Source organism: Rhamphochromis sp. 'chilingali' (assembly GCF_963969265.1).
Source record: "Rhamphochromis sp. 'chilingali' genome assembly, chromosome: 2".
In the NCBI taxonomy this organism is placed as follows: domain Eukaryota; kingdom Metazoa; phylum Chordata; class Actinopteri; order Cichliformes; family Cichlidae; genus Rhamphochromis; species Rhamphochromis sp. 'chilingali'.
In genome coordinates this window covers 58,795,457-58,821,181 of record NC_137930.1, presented here as the reverse complement: position 1 = coordinate 58,821,181, position 25,725 = coordinate 58,795,457, and the positions used below count along the sequence as shown (strand labels likewise).

Below are 25,725 nucleotides of genomic sequence, written 5' to 3'. Positions count from 1 at the left end.
GCCCGAGATCTATTAATTATTAAATGATAGTCTGTGACTACTTGCAAACTGCTCAGCAGTGCCTCCTGATTTAACACGCTATTATTATTTATCTGCCCTCAAATAGCAGTTTTCTGCTAACAGCTCTTGAGGCCGGCTGAATTCAGTGTGTAACCTTGGAACATGTCACGTTATTAGTGGGATTAATAAGCTTTCTGTGCTAACGTTCACGTCATTAGGGCTGCGAATGTTTTATGTTTTAGGACATTCAAAGTTGCCGGCGCTCGTGAATTAACTGAAACCACTGCCGATCATTACAGTTAGAAAACAGCATGAATTCACTTGAAAGTTTTACTAAGTAGTTACGGTATTATGAGAAGGCAAGATTTTGTCAGTGCATCTGTTGCGCTTTGTTGTTTTATATTATGCATGTTTTCAGCCTAGTTGAAGTATGCTCTGCATTTGACCCCATTGTCTGCGCCGTATCATCACCACCTTCCCACTCACAGAGGACACCTCTCCCTGTGCAGCTGAGGTAGCGACCTGTCCACCCCTGTGTGTGGCTGTTTCGGGGCTGGTCTTGGCCCCGACGTGAGCTGAGCTGACAGGGAGAAAGAGTCGGTGCCACTGCCACCCAACCCCCCCCCCACCACACACACACACACACACACACCTCCTCAGGGGAGAAGGGTTGCATGGCAGATCTGTCACCCGGGAGGTCGCTCAGTGTTAACGCTCCCGACACGGATTAAACACTAGTGGCCAGTGCCGGAGTGCGGGGTCAGCGTAGCCACTACTGACAGGCACCACGGGGCCCCCGCTGACTGCCCCGCTCCAGCCTGTACTGGCGCTACTCTGGCCCTGGCATGTGTCAGACAGGCAGGGAGACAACGGCCAGAAATGTCCCCGTGTGCAAATGCTAATGCCTCGCATTGCACAGCTGCTCTTCATAAGTGCTTTGATGAAGAGCTATCACTATTGCATTGTACCGCGCAGGCAGACTTACAGGCTTATCATTCAATGCTAATCATTTGGGTCTGACTTTGAAAAAGTACTGCACACAGATTTGATGTCAGTTGCGCTGTATAACACTATATTTAGGTTTTGAGCTTTCCTAAGAAATGTAATTGTTTTTATTTACTTGGACATTTATAATTAAAATTGGTACCTTTGTACTATTTATACCCTATCCTGAAGAAAAATGAATATTAATTTTAAATAATATAAAAAAAAAAAAACAGTCAGTTTTGTTTCTTTAGGTATGTAAAATAATGTTAGTATATACTTATTTAAAAATTTTGTTCCTAATTGTGTCACACTTTGCAACTCCCACAAATGATTTCACTCTGCTTAAGAGGAACATGATTTTTTTCCCCACCGTATCGCTCCCTGTTTCAAAGGTAGCCCCTTTTACGCTCACTGTCTCTCTCTTTCCCTCCCCTCAGTCGATAAGACTTGAGCTGAGGGTATGTGAAATATTTATTCAGCGTTAGCTCAGAGCACTATGGCTGCCCACACACTCTACCTGCCCTGAAGAGAAATCTTATCTGTGCTTCCTCTGCCTCCGACACCCCCTGAAAGCCTGTCCCCACACTGGCCCGAGCTCAACACAAATTACATGTCTCATTGCTCTGCATTTACAGCTACTTTAAAGCCTGCCGCGCCTGTCCCCCACATAAGCCCTCTCATCCAGACTCTGTTTCAGCTCAGCTGAAAACAAAAAAACAGGACTCGCATGAGCCGAGTTGCTACTTATGCCTTTGATTCATTATTTTTATTTTTGTTTGTTTGGGGTTTTTTGTATTGTAATTGAGGTCTTTCAGATTCATTTTACTGCCCTTGATTTCACCCATAAGAGGAAAATTTTAGTCACAATAAAAATTATTCAAGGTTTTGTAAAAGTTCCTAAGATTTTTTTTCATGACTTAATTTTATGATTTTACTATTTGTAGCGTTCATATTTTGCCATTAATCACATATATCAATTATGTCCTTTTTGGTGTCTCTCTGCCACACACACACACACACACACACACACACACACACACACACACACACACACACACACACACACACACACACACACACACACACACACACACACACATAGAGACTACCACACACATTCAGACACAAACCCTGCAGCCTATAGTCCGTCTTAAACTCTTTCACTGTATGTTCACGTAATCTGGCATCCGTCCACAGCCCCCATGACTGACCCTCATAATGCTGGCTGGCGCTCTTCTCGCTTTGTTTAGCTTTCCAAGTGGAGTGCAACTGAAGAGAAATAGTGAAGATAGAGCCAAGATTAAATCTTTTGTGTTTTTGCTTGGTGCATAGTTTAAAAATAAGGGTATTTTTGAAATGTACCACACTGAGGGGAGGGGGGAAAAGCAGCTTTTATTTATTTTTTATTTTTTTAAACAGAAACAATAAGGATTTTGTGAAGGCCCTGGTGCTGTGACATTACACTTATTTGGATTATCAACAGTTTTATTTATCTTATACTGATATCAGGCCTATATTTATAGTCTGTCTGCATGAACAGAGCATTTGGCAGCCTGGTAGTCTGGCGGTGTGTCTGCCAGTCAGTGGTTTAGGTTGGTAGATCGGGCCACCCCCTGTTAATCAATTTACAGTGATAGAAACTTATATAGAAGGTGTCTTTGTCCCTTTGTTCTTGCTACAGTCCCTTCTCCCTCTCCAGGGAGAGTGTGGGTGGTGGAAGCTACCCGTGCTTGCTCAGCTTTAAGTTATTTTATTCACACTTTTAATCGCTGAGTGCTTTATTATTAGGTGCTGGATTCTGCTGGCCAGGGGATCTGCATGAGAAGGCGCAGAATGCATTTAGTGGAATCATATTAATGGCACTATAAAACAAATCTGTCAGGCTGTTCTTAACCCTCCTGGCAGAATTGCTCTGCCCAGGGTTGCCCCCTTCTCCAAGCGCTTACAGGTGGCTAAGGAGAGTGCATCTCCATCATCTACTCCACCGTGTGCTAATAGTTTTATTAATTCATTCTTTTTTTTCTCCCTAGGCACCATGTGCATAATCATACAGACATTTTTCAGCTAAATGGTGTTTGTCAAGGGAGGTTTCCTGCATTAGAGACACTCCTTCCAGACATACATACCAACACTTGTTCAATTACAAGTCGCTTGTTATCCAATTTTGCTGTGGGTAAACCGCAATGCCCAGGTATATCATTAATTATTACTACTCTGGCTTTCATTTGCTGCTTTGTGTCCTTTTTGGTGAAATAAATCACCGTTTAAGTATTTGTGCAACATATTAGCAATGTCATGCTGACAAAAAGACGATTAAAATATGCGGCTGGGCTCGGAAATGGAGCTGAACGCAATTAAAAACGAGATTATTTTCCTACAAATTTACACTTACTTTTGAAAGGCTGCACTTTGTCCAATATGTCCTTTAATCACTCAGCTGCTTGCTAATAAAACATAAACCACTTAAGTGGGGAATTAGCTCCGTCTCCATTTCACAGAAACTCTGTAGAATGTGCGGAGACAGGGGGAAGGAATAGCCCTGCCTCCTCTCATTACTGCGGAATATCTGACGGCCAAGTCTCAGTGTGCGTACCTGAGTGAAGGAATCTGAGCGCCTCTCCCAGATGTTTCTCTCCGTCGTTTTTATTAGTGTTAAAAAAGCATGTAAATCCTGAACACATGGGTTGACATACCATGAGGGAGGAATTGAGAAGATATTTCTGACAGTTTTGGTTTATACCCTCATTTAAGCACTCAGTTTAGACACAAGGCATTGTATTTCTGTAGGCTTTTATCTTGTCCACTGAGCCAGAACGCTGTGAGAAGAAATTTGCATTAGTGGGCGATTATGAATACCTGTGACAGATTCTCTCTGCTGGCTCCCTGGGCGGAAATGAATTGGCTCCCTCTGTTGACTTGCACAGGAAGACAGAGACCAAGCAATTAGACTTTAGTGGTTAATGTAGAAGCTTTTGCAGGGAGGGCAAGGAGGTTCAACATTCCTGCTGGGCTTGTGTCAGTTTCCAGGCACACCCTCCCTTCCCCCCTTTTTTCTCTTTTCTTTTTTTTTTTAATGAAAATACTGGGAATATGACAAGCTACCTGTCCACCAGCCAGCAGAATTCCTCTGGGGTGAGGGGAGCATTTCTTTAGATTGCCTCATGGGAACTCAGGTGACAACACATGACGTAAGTTATTCATAACCGAGAGGAGATGTAGCGCAGCTATATCTGCACATCATGCATATTCATTGTTTACCTTTTTTTAAAATCATTTACCAGCTCTAGTTTGTTTTTGTGTACGTAATTCAAATGAGCTGTAACAATAACACATTGCTTATATTGTTCATTTTTTGCATCTTGGTGATCTTACTGCTTTCTGCACGGCACTTTGGCCCACTCACCCCTCCCACCCAGGTTGCATAGAGGGGATAATAAGCAGTACAGTAGCGAAGCCCAGGGCTCTTGGGCCACAGTGTTGTCGGCATTAGTCACGGTACACGTTTCCCTGGTGGCTGTTTGAACCTAGGCCTGGTGTGGCAATAGGTAGACTGCCCCCCAGAGCAACATGCACAGACTCCGCATGGTTGCTGTGACAGGAGCAGTCTGCTGTTTACAGGCCTGCTACTGCTATTGGGGCCTGAAGGCCTCAGTGCTTCACATCCTGTCTCGAGCTTAACTCGAACATATTGTTCATACTCTAAGCAGCCTCCAGCTCTTTGAGCCTAGACTGCACACTGTGACCGTCGTGTGGGTTCAACATAGTAGTTACACTACGTTTGAAATGGACGTGAAAGCTAATGTAACTTTTGCAAAGGAAGCATTAATTACAGAAAAGGTATACGCAAAATTTCAGCACGCAAGATGAATTGTGGTAAATAAAAGTGGGCCATGTTGGGTGCACTGGCACGTATTCGCAGTTTATTACATTTTAGGACATCTAATATAGCGTGTGGGGGACATTTAAAAGTTTTTTTGATTTCATCCATGTCAACCTGCTGGTGTGATCCTCCTCAAACATTCCCGATCATTTCAGTTGGAGGCAGACTCATTAGGCTGTCACTAAATGGGTTTAAATACAGCCGTCCAATTAGTGCTCTGCTGTGAAATGCAGTGGGTGTTGTGCAACGTGCTTAGCACCACTCCTTTACAGAATTATGAGGGATTACTCATTCAGTGTGATCCATCTTATTTCTACCAGGGGTCTTGGCTTTTCTCAGTATCATTGCCACGGAGGGGGTAAATGTTGCAAATGCTTTTCTAGTTGCCATATGTGCTTCGTCAGAAAGCGTTCCTGTCTCTGAATCTAAGAGGATTTGATGTGGATGTTAAAAGGCAGCATATCATGCCTATCCATGTCAGACTTTCTGTTCAGCAGTAAGGCACTCTGCCAGCACAGTGCTATTTGTGTGTATACTGCAAATAGGATTTCATGATATTAAAAGTTGAATGTCTTTTACTTTCAAACTGCCAGGGGTAAAATCTGTTGCCACTGGCTGTAAATCTTACGAGCTTAGTACTGTAGCTGTCATCAAGAAATTTAGGACGTGATTAAAACCATTATATATTTTGTTCTGTGAAAAGGTTTGCTGAGATTTGAAAGCTGGGTGAGGGTACAGTGGTGTGTGCTGTGTGCTTTGCTTTATACTGTCATGTTCTCTCTCCTCAGATCTTCCTCTTGACAGTGTGGCACTGGGAACTCTTCATGCTTCCCCTCTTCCTGCTTCTCCTCATAGGCTGGAACTACTTCCAGCTCTCAACAGGAAGGGCCAGCTACAACCAAGACCTGGTAAGCGATGAGGACTCGTAACTTCAGTATTTTCTTCAAATGCATGGTTTTACAGTGCAACAGTTTGTAACAAGTTAAATTGATAGTTCATCTCAAAGTCAATCACATTTTTTCTCTCTGCCCTCCACTGTGCTTCATCCATGTAGATTGTTTTGGTGTGAATTGCCCTGTTTTGGAGCCATCTCCTGTAAGCTGCCTTCTTTTTGGCACAAGATCCTCAAAGCAGAAGAACAAAATGTGACCTGGTTACTCAAAAACATTCCAAAAATGATTCTTTGTGCTTATGTGGCAAAATTACATTTCAAAATTTACATTGAATTAAATCAGCTTTTTTTTTTGAGTGAAGATTCACAAACCTTGTTGTGAGCAGATTTTAAAACAGTAGCTATTTTCTTTCTACGATCTACATCTGCCAACCAAAAGAGTCAAGCAGCTAAAATTACATCGGAATGGGAGGGGACACTGTGTTTACATCCTGCTGTGCTGTCACCAGCACAAGCAACTCGCCAGGGGTAGACGGACTTTCTCATGTGAGTGATACGGTTGGTTTGTATAGTTTGGTAAGAGCGAAAACAGTTTCCACATTAAGCTAAGAACAATGTTTTTGGATTTTTTGAATGACCAGGTCCTGGTGTGCGGAAAGAGACATTGCTGCATAGTTCTTTATTTTATTTTTTGGTGCTTTGAGAGACTCGAGATAAGTGCCATCTGGTTTCATTCTACTCAGAAGAAGGCAGACTATCACTGAAATAATATTTGTGAATAAAGGAGGACTACAGCTGAGATAAATGTGTACATTTGTGTATATGTAAATTTTTTTAGGGGGGATTTGTCCCTTTAACCCAGCGGTGGAAGGAATTAATTTCCTTTGGTGCACATGGGGCATAAATACAGCAACATAAATCATTACTTTTTGAGCCACTCCCCAAAAAATATCTTCCCCAACACTACAGTCAGTTGTGGCAGCTTTCCACTGTATGCAGCTCATAGCTAGTAACATTAGTTTCTATGTTGTCTCCAAATACAAAACCTCAAGCAGCAAAAAGCCACTCAAATGAAGTGACTATGAATATGCGATGCAGCTTACAGACTGCTGATATTGTTTGTCCACATCTGTAGGTGGAAGACTGTAGGTCTTTCAACAGTGTTATCTTTTCTCTATCTAGTCTTATGGAAATTATTCTCGCCCTACACATGCTTGTGAAGGTTAATGCTGTTCACACTTCTGACTGCCCCCCAATTTCACTGTGTTGTAAGCCTTCTCACTGGCCAGCCAGGGGCCTGGCCTCCTCACGCACCCTCCCCAAAGCGAAATCTCTGTCCCAGTCATTGTGTTTATGGCTGCTGGCTCAAGATGCCATCCCTGGGCAATGTTAAAGCCCAGGATCAACCTCATATCCAGTGTGGAGCCTCTGTCACCCCCATGTGACCCTCTGGCCGGCAATGACACAACTCTGTGCCCAGGCAATGCCACAGCGCGCACCACAGAGGGGTCAGGGATGACTTGATATAAAGTGATCTAGGCAACAACATCCAAATTAAATGTGTTTTTTCTTTCCTTTTCTGTTTTTCTGTGTGCTTATGTTGTGAAGAAAAGAGATTGCTTTGGTGTGACAGTGCTCTTGTGAGGAAGGCCCTTTTTCACCTCTGCTTTTGTGTGAGGTCACCCCTGTGATGCAGTCTCTATGGAAACAAGCCTCTCCCAATAGGGGTGAATGTACTCAAAGAAAATTTCATTACTAGGTGTTTGTTAAAAATGCTCCAGTGCCCACATGTCCCATTCGTTGGAACTCACCCTCTACCATTTATTTTCTCTTAGGTGAACATGACCATAGGTGACGACGAGGAGGAAGACGAGAAGGTATTTTATGTTGTCTCCTTCTTGCATTTTAAGGGATAACTTGTTCTGCTAGAATGCTATTTCCTCTCAGTTTCACTATGAATGTAAATACATATTTTAGCGCATGCTGTTTTAACATTTCACTGTGATTTTACACAACGGCTTGAGCAAAAATCCTTTAAATATTTTTTTCTGAATAACTAAGGTTAAATCAAACATGGCGATGCGTGCATGCTTGTGGCAGAGACAAACCCGATTCAACCAAATAGCTGTGATTCTTTTGCAAATTTCTTCTCTGGAAATATTCAGACAAAATAAAAAAGCCACACGGGTCCTAGTCAGTATTTTAGCATAGTCACAATGACAGCTCTCTGAAGCTCTTTTCCATATTTTCATGCATTCAAAGTCTGTGAAACAGTTGTAGCACAAAGCTCTTTGTTCTCTTCCTCTGGGCACTCAGTATCAATCCTGAATGCATTGCACAGAGTTTCTGCAGCACTCTACAAATCCAAACCGCATCATTAGGTAGATTTCGAGTCCGCTTTTGGGGACAAAATAAGTAGATTTTCTTATGTCATCCTTTTCTAAAGGGAGAAGTTACACTGAGTATGATCTTTTAGAACGGGATACAGTAACAAACACATACCACACCCCAAAAGGTTATCACTTATCTTCACTTTTCCTTTGTGAGAAATCATAAATAATAATGACATCGCTTGAAAAACAGAACAACAGGAAATCTTTAAGTAGCCTGAAAATTATACTTCCCACAGCAGATAATATTCAATTATACTCAACCCGCTGTTTTTTTAGTACAGAAGGGAAAAAAGTTAACAGGGATGTGTATTATTGCTTTATGGCAATGAAGTGTGGAACTAACGCAAAGCCTCCAAGCAATGACCCCTGTGCTGCGTGTCTAGGCCCAGGATTCATATCCATAATGTGCTCAATATATTCTGCTGTGATAACCAGGGGCTACAAACAAAAAGCCAGCTTTGTTTAAAAACACAGGCACATCCTGCAAATCCTGTCTGAAAGGACGGGCTAATTCACAGATGAAACTCGTGTGATATGTCTGCACATACAAAGTGGAAAACCCACACTTCCTATCACAGCTACTAACAGGCAAACCGAGGCTTAAACAAACAGCGGCAACGCTGAGAGAATCCGGCATTTTATCCACATTGAACTGGGAACTGAATTGACCAAATCATCATTACATTACGAGGTCAGAAAAATCATTATCAACACATAAGCGAGAAATGTCTCTTTTTTTCTCCCACAAACTGCTTTGGTTTATGATTCTCTATATATACACCATGTGTTTGCAAACTCAGCCTTCACCTCTTAAAGCTTTTTGAAAGGTTTTTCCATGAGCCTTCTAAGCCCTTTCACACTCAGAGGAAATGAAATATCTCCTTTCATTTACTAATTAAGCAGTCACCCATGTTTGTTTTAAGCTGTCAGCTTTAATTTAAAGTGGCTTATTTGAAAGTCTTGTTATGGTCTTGCTGTCACTTGAATGCGATATCATGCAGTTAGATCAAGCAGTGTAGCTTTACACACCCTATCAAAGTCTTCTTTAAAAATATTTGGGGTTAAAGAGTGATCAGTGTTAAATTTGATGACTTCAAAGCCTCACTTTTTCCCCACAGTCTCTTTTCCCTCTGAGAAGGTTATGATTACCACTCAAATATGTTTTTATCTCCCCCTCTTTTTTCCCCCTTGAGGAAGGAAATATGTAAACCTCAGTCAGAGCGGCAAGAATGTGAAGGCATGACGTTAAAGAGAGACGAAAGGCAAGGCAGCATTACAGCAGGATAATACAGAACAGATTCCCTGCCTGTGAACAAATCTGTCCTCAGGGAAGGAGAGGGCTTACAAATTATGTGTGGCCAAAGTGACTTCCCTTTGGCCTTAGGTATCAATGGAGCACATAGACAATATTTAATCATAACATAAAGAAACAGAGAGGCAAAAGAAGTCCATAGATCTCCAACAGAAACGAACAGGGAAGAGGAAACAGCCTGTACACCCCCGCGTCCAAGTCTGAGGTTGACTTGCTCGCAGAACCCAGCCCAGGGGAGTTGGTGGGGGGGTGAGGAGGTGGTTGTGGGGGTGCTAGACTGGGCTGCGGGGTTACTCCATCACTCACCCGATAGTCCACATTCACCGCTGGGTCTCCTTGAGCACGCCAGCCAGACAGACTGCCCATGTCGTGATCTGTGATGTGCACGTCGTGCTGCATGTGGACCCAACATTACATTAAAGCCCTATCTCAGCAAATTGTTTGTTAGCTTGTTTCAGGAATGCAGGTGTTTTTTGTTTAGAGAGATTTTGTATCCATGTCAGGAAAAAAAAAAGAAAAAAAAAAGATTCAGTCTGAGAATTCAAATTTGGCACCGTTTATTCTAATTAAAATGATGCTAAATGAGCTTCTCCCCCCCCCCCCCCCCCCAGCTTTTGATAGCTCCACATGTCTGTGAGAGCATGTTTACCTTTGTGTGGGAGATCAAATTGGTTCTCCATTACGGCACCTTAAAAGGAAGCTTTTACAATTTTATCTGAAATGAGACTATGATTTCACACAGGTTTTCTAATCAGTAGACATTTAGGCCTCGTTTAGTCCATTCCCAGTTCAGCCATCCTTTCCCATTTAAGAGGGAGATCTTTTATTTATTTGTTTTCTTCGCGCTCAAGTACATGCTTAAAAGAGAAATGAACAAAGAATATCATCACATGATTAATGTAGGAAGGACTTCAGTTTTGGTCGCTAAGGAGATGGAGGATTTCAGGAATCTTAAAGCAGATGAATAATGATAATCACGAGAGCTCTGCCTCTTGATGCATACTTCAGAGCACATCTATTTGTCTGCTTTTTCTTTTAGAAATGAAAGCCAATATGGTTTTCTCTCTTTTTCTTTTTTCTTTTGGGGCCTAGATTTACCTTGCGTGCGTATCCGTTGTAGATAAATAATGCTTCGTATCTCATACTGTAATATATTTGAATTCCAAGTCATGTAATTGGGCTGCTTAAACAAGTTTAAATGGAAATAAGGAAAGGAATGCCTAACTGACGAGGCTCCATATCAAATGAGCTATCATTTGATGTGTGGCTGTCTAAGTCCTGCAGGAGCTTACCAACACGGTTCGTAATGGCTTTTAGCAAACTCTGAAGATGTTCCGCGCCTTCAAAATAAACTTGAAAGCGTCCCCAGTCAGCTCAACTAACACCTGATGTGGAGTAAAAGACACTCAGGATGGTTTCCTCTGTTTCCCGGTGCAGTGAGGGGGGAGAGCAAAAACGAAGCGTGCACACAGATAGTCGTCTTTCCTCATAATGAGACCGTGAGATGTTAATCTCACAGAAAGCATATTTGTGATAGTTTTTCCTTTTTTGGACAGTGCTAGGCCTTCAGTGTCTGTCCAGATCGGAGCCCAGTGGGGGAGGCTCCGCTAGTGTGGGAATTGCTCTCTTCCTGCGCCTTTCGTGGAGGAGAGTGGGCCCAGCAGTGGGGAGTCTCTCTGTGCTGGCAGACAGCGTGTTCCCAGGGGCTGCCTCATGAAGCTCTGATAAAGGCACTCTGTCTGCGCCCTGTCAATGGACACTGGCTGTTGCTTCAGCTGACTTGTAACACAAACATATAGACATCCTCAAGCCTCCTGTTAGGGTCCATTAGAGCAAGCCAACCACCCCCACCCCCAACACTCTCATCCCCCTTCTCACTCTCCCTCTCCCACACTTCTCTCTGTCATCATTCCTGTCATTATTTCCTCCTTTTGATGTGAGGCTCCTCAGCCCTCTTTAGCTTGTGTTACTCGTGTTATCTCTAGTCTACTTCTCTGCCCTGGAAGGCTTCACAGTTGCCATTATTTCCAAGTTTGATGCAATCACGTTTGCTTCATTTCAAGACAAACAGCCCAATCCGCTCTCGTTCTGACTTATTGCTTTTCCACCTTGTTTATTATCTCAATGCATAAAAGCAAATAGCGCGCTTTGCGTCGTGATGGTTGTGATAATATTCGTGCGTGGTGTTCTAAGCAGGTTGAAGTGTGTGTGTGTGTTTTTTGTTGTTTTTTTGAGAATGTTAGGATAGGCTAGGAAGCAAAACGTGTTCAGACTCGTCCTGTGCAGGTTCCTGGAATAAAATCGCTCCTAAGTTGTGAGGCCCCTGCACTTCTTGTCTAGGTCGTCTAGTCTGTCTGATTGCAGATGGCCATTTTCTGTACTTTTCATCTACCGGAGAGTCTTGATTGTGCTGCACTTGTGCAACAGCTCCATTGTGTGTGACGGACAAAAGCTGAAATCTCTCAGTGCTCTGAAGCTGTTATGTGGATGGCCGAGTCTGTCTCATCTTCAAAAGCATAGTCTGAAGATGTACAGTGTTTGCTCATTACGGGCCATTCAATAGATAAATCACACATAATAGCACAGCAGAGATAAACTGGTCTTTGTCTACTCTGCCCAACAATTGACATACAGTGTACCTCATCAGTGTCTGTGCATTTTTTTTGTTTCACTTTAGGAACCCGGAAAAAAGGGTTTGATTGATAAGATATATATGGTGCAGGAAGTAGTGCTGGCTGTCCAGAACGTTTTGGAGGAGATTGCAAACATCGGGGAGCGAGTTAAGAAGTAATATGACTATTTCATAATTACCTGCCAAATATCTGGATTTTATTATACATAATACATTTAAATTACTAACATTTTATTGTTGTAGTGTATATATAAAACTTAACTGGACATGTTATTCTTTTTACAGCATATTCAACTGGTCTGTCCCATTCTTGTCGTGCTTGGCCTGCTTGGTGCTGTTTGTGGCAGCAGCGCTATTGTATTTGATCCCACTGCGATACATTGTACTGATATGGGGTAAGTACCACATGTGGAGAAAAATCGCAAGCATGTTTAATTCACAAAAGATACTTAATACCTTTTGTTATTTGATCCACTTATACATATATATAAAACCAAAAATATCTCTACAAATATTATAGAAAGAAATATATACCTATATCATCTTTGCAAAACACAACTTCTTTTAGTCTTCCTAACTGTTAATCCATGATTTAATGAAGTACACTAATTTAAGAACTATGCCATCTCAACACCTCTGCAAATGCACAGAGATCAGACAGCTGCAGAGGTTTGCTCTGCCCAGTGTGGGCTGATGTAGCAGAGCCCAGCAGAGGTATGACCGAGGGTTTGTGTGAAAACAAAGCAGAGGTAGAGTAGCAAGCTGTATATAATACATGATGTCCTTGGGCAGTCTGTAGGCTCCTGGTCTAGCCTCTCATTATCTGCTGTAGTCATAGAGAATAGACCGTCATCTCAGTGGTCAGGGAGATATGCTGCCCTTAACAGGCTCTCCTCCTCCAGCTGTAAGCCCACAACCACTGTACTTCCACACTGCCTTCAACACAATCAATACCAAAAAACCACCATATCAAACAAAAAACACACAGTCTGAGACACTCCTCTGCCTTCCCAGTTAACCCCCATCTCTGTGGTTGCAAGGCAAGCCTTTCAAGTTTCTTGCACATATTTAAGTCCTTAGGTTCTTTGTCTGCATGCTGAGGTACAAGCAGTACTGAGCTGTGAATATAATGGTCCCATTACAAGACCCAAGAGATTTTTTTTCCCTCTGTGGTATGGAACTATTTGTAAAGTAAATATAGATGTGCACAAAAAGATCATATTGAAGCAAACAAAAGTGGAAAAAAGTTGTTATAACCGAGTACCTATAGTTCAAATTAAAGTAACTGCTAACACTTTGTAACTACTATTAATGAATAGTACATTTGTGGGTAATTAAATATTTTATTCTTAAATGAGATTCAGATGCTTTAGTAAGCTAAAGCTAAAGTTGTTACATAATCTTTCACTTGTTTATAAAATTACTAATGCCAATGGGTTAATAACTGATCTTTGAATCATCTTTATTGTGATTTTACAACAACCTGATGCATGCATGTTCAAAAACGTTATAACCGATTAATGAATGGTTAATAAATACTGTTTGAGTGACTGATAAACACTTGTCATTGATTAGTTAATGCACAATTTTACACCCATTAAATGTCAGACGTGCCTAGATCTGTGAAAAAACTTTTCTTCCCATAAAATTTTGACGCTATCTCCTTTAAACTTCCTGCTTTTTTTAAACTTTACTTCCTGGATATCCTGTTCTGATGTGTGCGTATGTGACACCATTACAGTCTTCAAACTTGCACACTGAGCAAATAGTAAATAGTAATTTATATGTTGAAGGGTAATACTGCTGTTTGGAAGTTGCGTCTCCTGGTATAATCCAGAGACCATTATTACCCTTTGTGGAAGAATCTACAGGGTTCAGTCGGGAAGATGTTTAGCATTTGTTTTTGAGAGTTCTACTATAACATCCTAGGATGTCAAAGGGGAGACCATTTGGCACTGAGGTTCTGAAAAGTGATTTGCGTCTACTGCTGATTCAAAATCGTTGTACACCACCTGCTCTACTGGTGATTTGATAAACTGGATGCAGCACACACTGCGAATGTGGTCAGGAGTCCTTCTAATAATTACAAATAAACTTTGTTAATAAAGGGTAAGATCATATTTGAATAATGTTCCTTATGTACAACTCATCCACTTAACACACTGTTTACTGCAACAGCGACACCCTTCTTGCACATGTTCTTTTTCAGCTATTACTTAAACAAGGTGGGGAAATTCTGCACTGATAGAGTTGCACAACTGTTTTTTTATTATAGGTGTTATTTACAGTACAAAACTATATAAAACTATAGAAACTTGTGTCCTGTACGACGGCTTTATTTAATAATGCATTCCTGTTTTCACAGGCATTAACAAATTTACCAAGAAGCTGCGCAACCCATATAGTATTGACAGTAATGAAATACTGGATTTCCTCAAGAGGGTGCCTTCAGATGTTCAAAAGGTAAGGTCCAATTTTACATACAGATATGGAGAGAATTCCCTGAAGATGTCCGCATTATTTGCTGTACCAGAATTCCCAAGTGTTGCAGAGATATATCCTCTGGCTTTGTTTGATTATTAATGGACACTCGCCTTTAAAGCGGGCCTGCCCCAATTATTCCACAGTGCAACTCCGTGTAGCTGCTGCATTGCCCGAATAAGGAGATGCTCAGATCTCTCCTCAGCCATATTGCAGAGGCCTTGTCCGTTATTAGCAATTTTGCACGGCTGATTGAAGCGCTGTGACATAAAAGCCAGTGATTGGCTGCATGCCGACAGAGAGGGCTCCTGACGTGTCTGGCTGTTGTGTCAGCAGAGAAACTCTGATGTGGCCCCAGTCACTTCAGGGTGGTAGAGTCAATTAATGTAGTTGCGAGCCCCAGTCGACTTGCTGGGTGCCATATGTGATTACATATTAGCCATGGCTGATATGTCATTTGCATTTACATCACAGAGCTGAGAGGAGCTGTCAGGGTGTTATAAGTGGCGCTGGGTGCTCGGCGCTCTCTGACTGAGGATTTTGCTTAGCCAGGAAATGAAGTGCCACACAATGCCTTTATCTCGCAGGTAACTCACCAGACAGAATAGAGCGAGAAATCCTGACAGTCTGGATCTGGCAAGGCACTCTCACCCTAGTCTGTTTCTCAGCTGCACCCTTGATGTGCTTCTGCAGCAAGCCATTGCTGACTTCTCTGTGATGTTGGAGGGAGCCTGTGTTGTTTGAGATTTGGCTGACTGAGTTGGCAAAACAAGGTGGTGAATACATTTTGATTCAGAATCCTTTGTATGTCTTTTTCCCCCATTGGGATACACTATTTGAGCTTTGAAATTGACTCATTTTCAAATCCCATAGAAACAATACTTTTTTTTTTCCCTGTTTTTTTTTTTTTTAGCCTGGATTAAAAGAGGAACTACATCTTGAAAATAGCCTCAGTCATAAAAAAAGGAAACAAAACACTCTTAAGATTAATCATAAGTACGTTCCATTATGCGCTGTGAAAAATAACCTTAACATCATATACACAGGAGACCCAAAAACAATAAACCACATATTGTTTTTTTTGTTGACTTAGAACTTCAATCCTCAGATAGGTGTGGACACAGAAGACCACAAAGGAGGAAAATTGACTCCTGTCTTTCTTGCAAATGTGACTTGGCAATTAGTGCTTGTGCACATCTACAAAGTCCGCCTCAAACGGGGACTTCTGACAACACAGTGTCTGTCTTGAAATAAGAAGCATCTGTCAGTTCTGAGGACAGTTTCATGTTCTGATGCAGGAGGCAGTCACTTTGTTCCCACATTCCATCTCCCATTCTAATAATGGAGAGCAGCTAATTAGCATAGAGTTCTTACCTTTATTCAACAGATTCACCGTATTGTTTGAGCTCAGCGAGCAAGCTTCAAAGCAAGTTTTCAAATTCCAACTTGTCTTTTCAGCTTACCCTATGATCGGCCCTCTTTGGCATATGATGGGAATTTTGGTGGTAATTTTAAAAAAGACAAAAATTAGCGTCCGAATAAACCCGATTCATATTTCGCAAGCACATGCGGGAATTTATGGATGAGAAAGTGTGTAACATGAGTTGAGTTCCTTGAGTTTAACACTACATATGCAGCCAGGAGAAAGAACAAGGTCTTAAGTTCAAATATCACATTTCAGGTCCAGTTTTAGCCCGGAGAAATTAAAGTCACTCAGAGGTTTGCAAAGTCATAAAGAAACTTATACATCAACTTGTGTTGGTAGCGCTCAGCTTAAACAACACTAAACACTTACAAAGTTTTCTTTAGGGGACATAACTTACACTGAGTGATTATGCAGCTCGCAACTCCCTCACTGGCCTGGCTGGCAGGTCATCTCAGCAGTTGATGTCTGTTTCTAATATTGTGATTGTGGTGCAGAATGAGGGGGGCGTTCACTGGTACAGAACCCTTGACTCTTCAAATCCTTCCTCCCTGTGATTAATCCCCTCTGCTCCTGTGTTTAAAAAATGATTCATTACAGGCGAGCCTGCCTCGCTTTCCCCTGCACCAGCTCTCCTCAGGGGAGCCATTACCGTGCGCTCCACTGAGCTCGGATTACCTGCCTCTGACCAAACTCCTGTTTGTTTTTACAGGTGCAGTACAGTGTGCTGAGAGCGCCCACCAGCCAGAACCAGGCGCGGAAGAAAAAGTAAGCTCCGCGGACACGCTGGATGAAAGGCTGGTCTCTTTCTAAATGTGGCATGATGCAATCCACCTGACAACAATGCTCCAGTGCCAGCAGAGCCCCTGACCCCGTGCACCCCATCATACCACCCTAACTCTGCTCCCTGCTGCTGAGGGGCAGCTAGCCGCTCTCTGGCTTGTGTGTTTGCCACCCCCCTGACAGGGGCTGTGAACTGCAGCCGCTAGGAGGGCAGCACATGGCGCTGTCAATCACAAGCTTGGAGGTAAAGAAAAAAGAGCATTGCGAGGCTCAGCCTTCATCTTTGGATATAATTTAGAAAGGAATGAAAAGCATCTGGGGCTTTTTTTCGACTTTGGTAAAACTGAGAAATTTGCCTTAAAGAAAAGAAAATACAAACTTAACAAACCACTGCAATGTTCTTTTTTTCTTTATATGTTCATTTAACTAAAGGTCACATATATTTTAAATAACTGTGGTGAAATAATATTTTTTGTTTATATTTAAAATATTAAGGACAGAGTACTGAATTTATCTTTTTTGTGGTATAGATTTGCTTTATTTAACGTAATCCTACAAGCACTCCTAATTTTATCTCAGAAACAAATATAGTCATGAAATGTATTATTTCCAACTTGCTTGGCTTAAGTAAAGTTTTTGTGTTTCCTGTTAAATTCACGTGCAAGTTTTACCTCCTAGCATCGTGTCTGCATCATCAAATGTAGAATCTGCAAGAATCCTGAATAAAGAATCTTGATCAGTTTGAGTTCTTGTTTTTTTTTCAATAACTGCACTCTTGTGAGCATGGATTACACCACTTCTTTACTTGAATACACAGTAAACACATCTGATTACACAACACAGCCATTGAAACGGCGCTCACACACCGGCCACTGCTGCGCCTTGGTTACCAAGCTCACATCAAAGCTGTGTGGCTCCAGTGTGCTTCCTAATGTATTGCTTTGTTGCCTTCTCACAATAACAGGGTCCAGATGAGAGAGAAAGCGCTCATCTCACAGAGAGTACTCTCTCCATCCCCGGCACTTAGTGCTTTATATTTCCACTAAAATCACCTGGCCTATCTAATGGTTGCACACGTACACACACATATACACACACACACACACACACGTACTCTGTTTTTCCATCTGTATTCCCGCAACAGTTTTTCAAAGTCAAGGGATATAGCGTATCATCTCTCAGTGTTCCCGCGCATATTAATTTTAAATACGCAAAATGATCGATTGGCATCTTTGATCATTTTTGATTGTGCAAAACAGTATTTCTTCTTATTTATGTTGCTCACATAAATGTTTCACAAAGTGACTAAAGAACTGTTCTTCAAAATAATTGCATCCTGTAGAATATATGAGAGTACATAAGAGGAAATTAAAACTAGAAATAGTAGTATTTCCTTCTTTGCCCACTAGATAAATGGCAGATACTCTCTTTCACAATATACAATACAATATATAGTTATAATTGAAGTTGAGCTGAACTGAGGAGTGGACTCCAGCAATGGAAGTTTGTTCCAACCAATTGGGGGACTGAGCATCACGGCCGGGTCCCCTCCCTCCCTCCCACCCACCCCTCCTCCTCCTCAGGAGTAGCACGCTGGTGAAAGAGCATCCATCTGTGCTTTGTGAAGAGTTTGATTGGCTCAGGGGGACCTGGTGGAGCCCCGGGCTATCTCTTTTGACAGGCTGATAGAGACATCACTGGGCTCTCCCAGGAGCTGCCACCAGGGGTCCATTTCAAAGTGAGAGGGTGTGGAGGTGACCCTGAGCTTCTGACGAGCTAAATCCCACACACTGGCTGAAACCCTCCTACATTCTTGGCTCCACTGGGGCTTGGGGGGGGGGGGGGGGGGGAGCTGGTTTTGGCTGTGCTGAGAGGAGGGCATCGCGGGGAGGTGTGTAAGGGGGGGTTACAAGCAGATCCAATGCAAAACCCGATGAAACGTCCCCAAGAGGTGAAACCAATTAAGCGACACTCCCAGGGTACTTTTAAGAGACATTACAGCAAACAACCGGATTTCATCTAAATATCTGACAGAACAAGTGAAAATAAGAATGTGACATATACGGGGCCAAAAACAACACAGTTTATCTAAAGTCATCGCTTTGGTTAATAGCACTTAGTTGAAATGATGGGTCATTTGACATATATATTATTATAAAGATAAATTCTTCCAGTTACGAGAGGTCCTAAGGGACTATGGTTGCCTGCCTCCAAGCTGTCAAATCTTTGAATCTGTGGCACTGAGGTTGTGGACTTGGATGTACCCCGTATCATTCATATTCAGTGGATCATACCGAACAGTCTGACAGGGATTCAACAATTGTTGATTCTACTTTGCATGCACCGGTGCGCACTCATGCTCTCTACTTATATGCACATATGGCACGCACACACAAACACACCTAAGCCCCTCTTCAAAGTGTTGTAATCATATTTAAGGAATTATTTATCAGTATATTTTCTCCTGGGACAGTTGCAGATATTTGCAGAGGAAGTCACTGTGCAATATGGTCCCTGAATGCGGTGGGGAAAATCCCTGGATGTTTTACAAGCCTGCTAATGAACATTTCAGCCACACAGCAGTTAACATTGTCTGATCATATTCTTTCTCCAGTAGTAGTTGTTGTTGTGCATGGTGTGGCAGTGATGTCTTCATCAGGCTGTCAAAAAGGAAGTGCCTGCAGCTGTGGCGGATCCCCCCAGAGCCTGTCACACTCCTTGTTTCCATGGCAGTCCTTCAGGCAGCACCACAGGCAGGCTGTGTGCAAGGACCCATACAACCTGTTTTTTCAGCAGCCGCTCTTCTGATGTTCAGCCCTGGAGCGGGCATCAAACTACCAAGTGCAGAGAGGGAGAGCGAACACTGCACCCTTTGTCGCAGTTCTGTGTTGCTTTACAAGGAGATGCATAGAGGAAAAAAACAAAACAGAACACAAAACTCATTTAAATAAGCCAGTGTTCTCAACAAATCCTTAGTAATTGTTACTGTTACAATGCTGTTAAGGTTCTCTGACCTCCCCTCTGACAGACATAATGCGCACGGGAGGAAAAACCAACAAAAGCACCGCTATCCGTTGACTTACATGTGTTAAGGCGCTTGTGTATGTGTTATTTGGTCTCTTTGTACCACCGGAGAAGCAGGTCATCACTGGAGATCACTGGCTGCTCTGCAATTCCCAAATGGCCTAAATTATTACGGCAGAGGTTACGATTTGCCTCTAAACAGAACACACCAATGCACCAAATGAAACATGACCTGTTGTGCATCAGCTCAGTTGTCAAACACAACGCAGAACATACTGATGTTAATACAGTTAGCGACTGTTTAGCCCAGTGTATATTAACACGTCTACATGAGACTGCATTGGGAGTTTTTAAAATGATGCTGTAGCCACCTTGAGCTGTTTTCCTCCAGATTGCGCCTTAACTAGCTGGCACATTTCTTTAGTCTCTCCTGATGAAAGACATAAATTATAGTAACCAGGACTGATGTCGTCTCTGGGAATACGGGCGGCAATGTAAGTGAGATAACAACAGAGAGAAAAATGGTCGCTAATAGCAGCTGTTTGCACTAGCTCCAGTTTACTAATAATTCATTTTGTGGCCCACAGTACACGCTGGTGTTAAGAGATGGCAAAAGCCATAATTCTTTATAGCATCAAGAACTGAAGATGGCCTTTAAGAGCTGAAATTAAATCATTGGCCTTTAAAAGCATCTCTCCAAGGGGCGAGCTGCATTAATAAATTCAACTGATTCTGCTTTAATATTATTCAGAGTGCATTAAAATGAAGACAACAGCTGGGATCATGGGCAGTCTCGAGAGCATTGCTTGGGCCAATGAGTGCCGATGAGATGCAAAGCATGTCTAAGCACAACCTTGCGTTGTGGACGTGGAGGGGGACACAAGGTCTCAGTGCCGTACAGGTGCGGGCCTGACAGTTGCTGTTCCTGGATCAGAGGTTGTGCTATACTGACACTGGTCACAGGACAGCCAGTGCCTGCTTCAAAAAACAATGTCAAGTGAGCCACCCGGCTACCCAGCCGATCAGGCCAGTTGCTGCCAGTATCATGACAGCACTGCTTAGAAGAGCTACAAGAATTTTCACACAATAAACGCTTTGGTTTTACAGTCACTGTTTGGAATAGTTATGGGGTCACTTTGTTATGCTGAAAAATGGAATGGAAGTGTGTGTGTGAGAAAAAAAAAAAAAGCAGCACTGCAGTTTTGTTAAAAGAAAAAAAATGAGCGGAAATAAGTGTTAAGCTTTCTAACATTTGGTGTTACATCAGTGCTCTATAGTTAGCACAAGCCCGCGCGTCAGGAAACAATACAAAGAATAATTGAACTGCATATTTCATTCTAATTAACAGTGATATAACGCAATGTGACTCTCAGCCTCCTGAGGAAAGAGCACCATATTTTGTTTGATGAATCTGCTCAAGCCACCGCTAGTCTCGCCGCTAACCCCTGGGGAATCAGGTATCATTAGAGATATGAACAGATCTGCTTTTTTGTCTTGGAGAAAGAAAAAAAAACAGGGGGAAAAACACATTTCCTCAGCACTGGCACACGGGTGAATGTGAAAATGTTCAATATTAATAGCCTTTCATCAAGGACACAATTAGGACACCTCTATTTGACACATTCTATAGGTTCAGAATGAATATGAATATATGGTCCCAAGGAAGGAGCCACTGGCTGAATAACAAAGTGAAATCATCAGGACACCGAGCAGAATGAAGAACACACAATATGCCAGGTGGGCAGCTGATGTATTTTGATTCATTGTGAATTTAAAAGAAGCAAGAGATTCAAAGTATATCAATATTAGCCTGCTTTCTAATTCATGGCCCAGGGCAAGCTGTATATTTATCTAAATTAGCACACATGCTGCTATACAAACACATGAACGCAACACACATATTAAAGGGAGCACATTACATTCTGCCGTGCTGAGTCGTAACACTTTGAAAGTACAAGACTTGTGTGTTTCAGTATTTTAGTCCTTTTTTCAGAGAACAAAAAAAAAAACTATTAAAACCCAACACTGGTCATGGATCAGTCAGAGGTTCACAGAGAGCACATTTGATTAGTGAGTGCAGTTAAAGATATGTAATTTTCTACACCAGAGGTTCGTGGTTCTGACTGCAAAGTGAAGGTGCGAAAAGGGCTTTGGTGAAGTGAGGAGACTAATCACACGTGCATCACCCCTGAGCACTGTCTCCTCTGAGCTCTGCCACATTATGACACCGTAGAGTCATGTAGCACACAAGCAGTTAGGCCCATTAACCACAGCAGCTAATTATCGGCTCCTACAAGGTCTTCAAGTTCTCAGGCAATGCATGCTCTCATTTCTGATTAAAAACATAAATGCATTCAGGGAAAAAAAAAAAAAAAAAAAGAGGATCAATTACACGAGGCAGAAAAGATAACAGCTCTGTACCAGAGTAATTAGGCTGGGTGTTTCATCAGAACCGCTTATTCTGTGATGAAGGTTTAAAGAGTCCAGTGGCAGAAACACCACAACTGTGTTTGTTTTATTTATGATGCTGCAGTGTCACCCACCGGGGCCCAATTAGCCTGCGACTGATGCCTTGGAAAGAATCTGTCTGCGCTGCTTTTGACAGGAAATGAGAGCTTCACTTTGCTTGTGTCCTTCTTGTGACCTGTGGACTTCAACCTGTTTAAGGGCCAACTGGCCAGCAGGGCTGACTCGAACATGTCGCCACAACAAACTTCTTCTCCATTTTTTAAAAATTATTATTTCTTTTTTAGTTAATTTGCCTGCATATATCATACCACTTCACAATGTCAACAGACGGTGCTGTGGGACTTACTTCGCCAAAAGCATCCGCTTCTCTCCTGGCCGATTTGATAGCGATGTTCGACAATGTATGTAACAGCACTCTCACCGTTCCCTACCCACATGAGGGAGCACCACCATAAAGAATGAGCCTGATTGGCTTGAGCTCCTACACCAGTCTCAAACCGTTTGTCAAAGTAATTTTCTTAATTAACTGTGATGTGCTCTGATTAGGATAGTATTTACCAATTTACATCATATCAGGCAGCACAGGGTTTAAATTGGCTTTCATGAACGCAGTGCATATGTTCTACGGCAGTGGAGTGAAATAAAGCAGTAAATGAACTCGTCAAGCTTTGATAGGGTATTACAAATAGGTTAGTCTGAGATTTCTTTTTCATTTTGGTGAGCACGGCTTCTCCTTTCAGTCTTAATAACAATAACAACCATTTTTAAATCTACTGTATTAGCAATGCCTCACATTTTCCTCTTTTCCTCCCTGTTAGAACAACACAGCGCTTCATGTAATCCTTGAATAACTGCACACACGCACGCACATACGCAGGCGCACACACAGAGACACACACGGACAGATGTAGTTTATTAGTTTCAATAGGCAAATGAAAAAGAATGTCTATGGTCCTTTAAGCAAGCAGCAAGAGACCAATTAGCAAGTATCTCTATTCAATTTCTCCATATCTCTACTTAGTGAGTGTGAGGGAGAGCGAGGCCTGGGAGGAGGAGTTTGAGCAGCACAGACAGGAAGAGAGAAAACAAAGCCATCATCTCCCAGTGCTTGCCCCCCTCTCCCCTCTCCTCTGCAGCTCCAATTACTGGCTTCTCTCCCTGCCATCAGTATGCAGCAGGGCCGCTCCTCTCCTCCACTCGCCCCAGGCCATTGAATACGTTACCTCTGCTATGGGGCTCGGGGCTCAGGGGCACTGCGCCCCCTAACCCCCTGGATAATTTGGGATTCCTGCTCCTGCCTTGGAGAGCTGAAAACAAATAAAAGACCCAGATAAATATAAAAAATAAGGTTGCCTCACAAATATCCAGAGATCTACTGATTTATTGATTTGTTCATTCCACCACTTATTATTTGTAAATCATTACTGATCTGCAACCACCCACACCTCCATCTGAAACCTATGCGAGGGGAGAAGACAGCACTTCACTCAGGCACTAGTTGAAGCGGATGAAAAAGTGGTTTTCAAAAATTTGTTTTTCTTCCTTTAAAAATGTCCTGAACAACAACAACTGGAATTGTCATTTTGAAGGGCATTACACAATTTCAATTACAGTTGAAAGTACTGTTCATTCATAATTGTTCATTGTTATTGTTCGATTTTGCTAACAAGTGCTTCCAGTAGAATAACAAAAACTTTCTTAAATTTTCTGCAAAGAAAAAAAAAGCAACCTTTTTGTTTCTATAACAAAAACCAGCGCCAGGTGAGAATTACCGCTTTCATTCTTTTACACCCCAAAATCTGCCCGGTGCACTTGAGGCGAGTCTGTATAGCTGTTCAAACTAGACTGCCTCTGGCTTAGATTTCTCTTCCATCTCCCCGTCTTTGTCCATGTTTCAGATCGCTCACAGCTACAGACCACAGAACTCCTATTAAAGCACTTCAGGTTTCATGAGCACTACAGAAAGCCGCGTTTTGAAATCCCTTTTAAACAAAAACTAACAAAAACGGCAAAGTATGACAACCTGCTAATCCGGCTCCCCAGCATCACTACTTACATCACCATCTCAATGCTCAAGCGAGCCTGAATGTACCAAAAATGCCCACAATCATAAAACGAATAACAAAATGTTTCTCTGCTGATGTAAAACTGTAAAACAGGTTGGGGTTTTTTTTTGGTCTCGAGCCTTTCATGTTGACAAACACAGCTACACTGTAGTTCTCATGCTGCGGTCTGTGTCCACAGCTGCTCTCTTTCCACTTGTTCTGTGAGCAGATGCATGCTTTGCTCTTTTGCATAGAGCCGCATGACTGAATTGTTTTGGAGATAGGGATAACAATGAAATGCAAAGAAATGGGGTGGAAATTGTACCATGAAAAAGACGCTCTTCCACTTCACTGTACAGCTTGAGGTCGTAAAGGAGAGCAAAAACCCCAACGCGGGCCGTCCGAGTCAGATAGCACTCACATTGCACGGAAACCGCTCCATTCTCCTCGTAGTGACACCAATGCCTGTTTAATATGCTTCTGTTTCTCAAAGAAAACCCCAAAACTATTGCTGTAAATGATTACTAGATTACTTAATGTAGCGCTGAATCAATTCTCAAATGTGTCTGTCCCTGGTATACAAAGCAAGGCGGGGTGGCGGAGCAGAGTGAGACAGTGAGCATGATAGAGCCATAGGGGAAATTATGAGACTATTAAGGAGACACTGTTGTTACTCTTGGCTTCTTACAGGATTTTGCCAGTGGCTGTATCTCCATTTTAATACAGCAGTTGGCAGCAACTGGTCATGCAGTAGTGAAGCTGCAAGCCACTTGATTTTAAATTGCGATATTGTCAAATAATTTGTTCACCAAATCAGCTATGATGTAATGTTAGGTGAGGTAATCCACTTACAATGATTAAGATGCCCTGTTTTCTTCTTTCTTCCATTACACTGCAGCAGAAGATTCTAGCTTTAATTCCAGTGCTTGTTGAATGTAACCGAGTGCTGCTCCATAATGGTCCATGCATAAGAAATTATGCATTTAAAACAAACCACATACAAGGCGGAATTTGACAAGCTCATAAAGTATCATCTGCTTAAATGCCTTATGACAATGTAAGATTAATGACCGTGCATTCAGTGCTAAGCAGCAGAGGTAGAAGAGGCACCTGCTCCTCAAAGGCCACCTCTAATCGTTCTCATCTGGACTCCCTGCTGACATACTAACCTGCTGTTCTTAGGGAAAGGAGATCTGCCAGATCCTCAAACACTTTCCTGGGCCCGCCGTATTACTTTCCTAATTCAGCCCAGATGTGACGTCCCCACTCTGCCATCCTGTTTTTCCCCCCGCTCTGGTTCACCTCATTCCCACCTGCTAGCTGACCCACGGACCCAAGGCCCAGACTCTCATTTGGTTTGCCTCTCCAAGTAAAGTCATGCTCTTTGAATTGCAGCAATCTTTT

The 25,725-nt window shown here is 42.3% G+C and overlaps 1 protein-coding gene across 1 annotated transcript in view; it reads left to right on the top strand.

Annotated features, from left to right (window-relative positions):
• mctp2a (multiple C2 domains, transmembrane 2a) overlaps positions 1–17,528 on the top strand; it is a 33,726-nt gene extending 16,198 nt beyond the window's left edge. The window contains exons 18-23 of the mRNA XM_080874216.1: positions 5,656–5,775; positions 7,595–7,636; positions 12,142–12,251; positions 12,382–12,491; positions 14,462–14,559; positions 16,713–17,528. Coding sequence (XP_080730342.1) covers positions 5,656–5,775; positions 7,595–7,636; positions 12,142–12,251; positions 12,382–12,491; positions 14,462–14,559; positions 16,713–16,772 — 540 coding nt within the window. The 3' untranslated portion in view covers positions 16,773–17,528. The remainder of the gene's footprint in view (positions 1–5,655; positions 5,776–7,594; positions 7,637–12,141; positions 12,252–12,381; positions 12,492–14,461; positions 14,560–16,712) is intronic.
• The last annotated feature ends 8,197 nt before the right edge of the window (positions 17,529–25,725 follow it).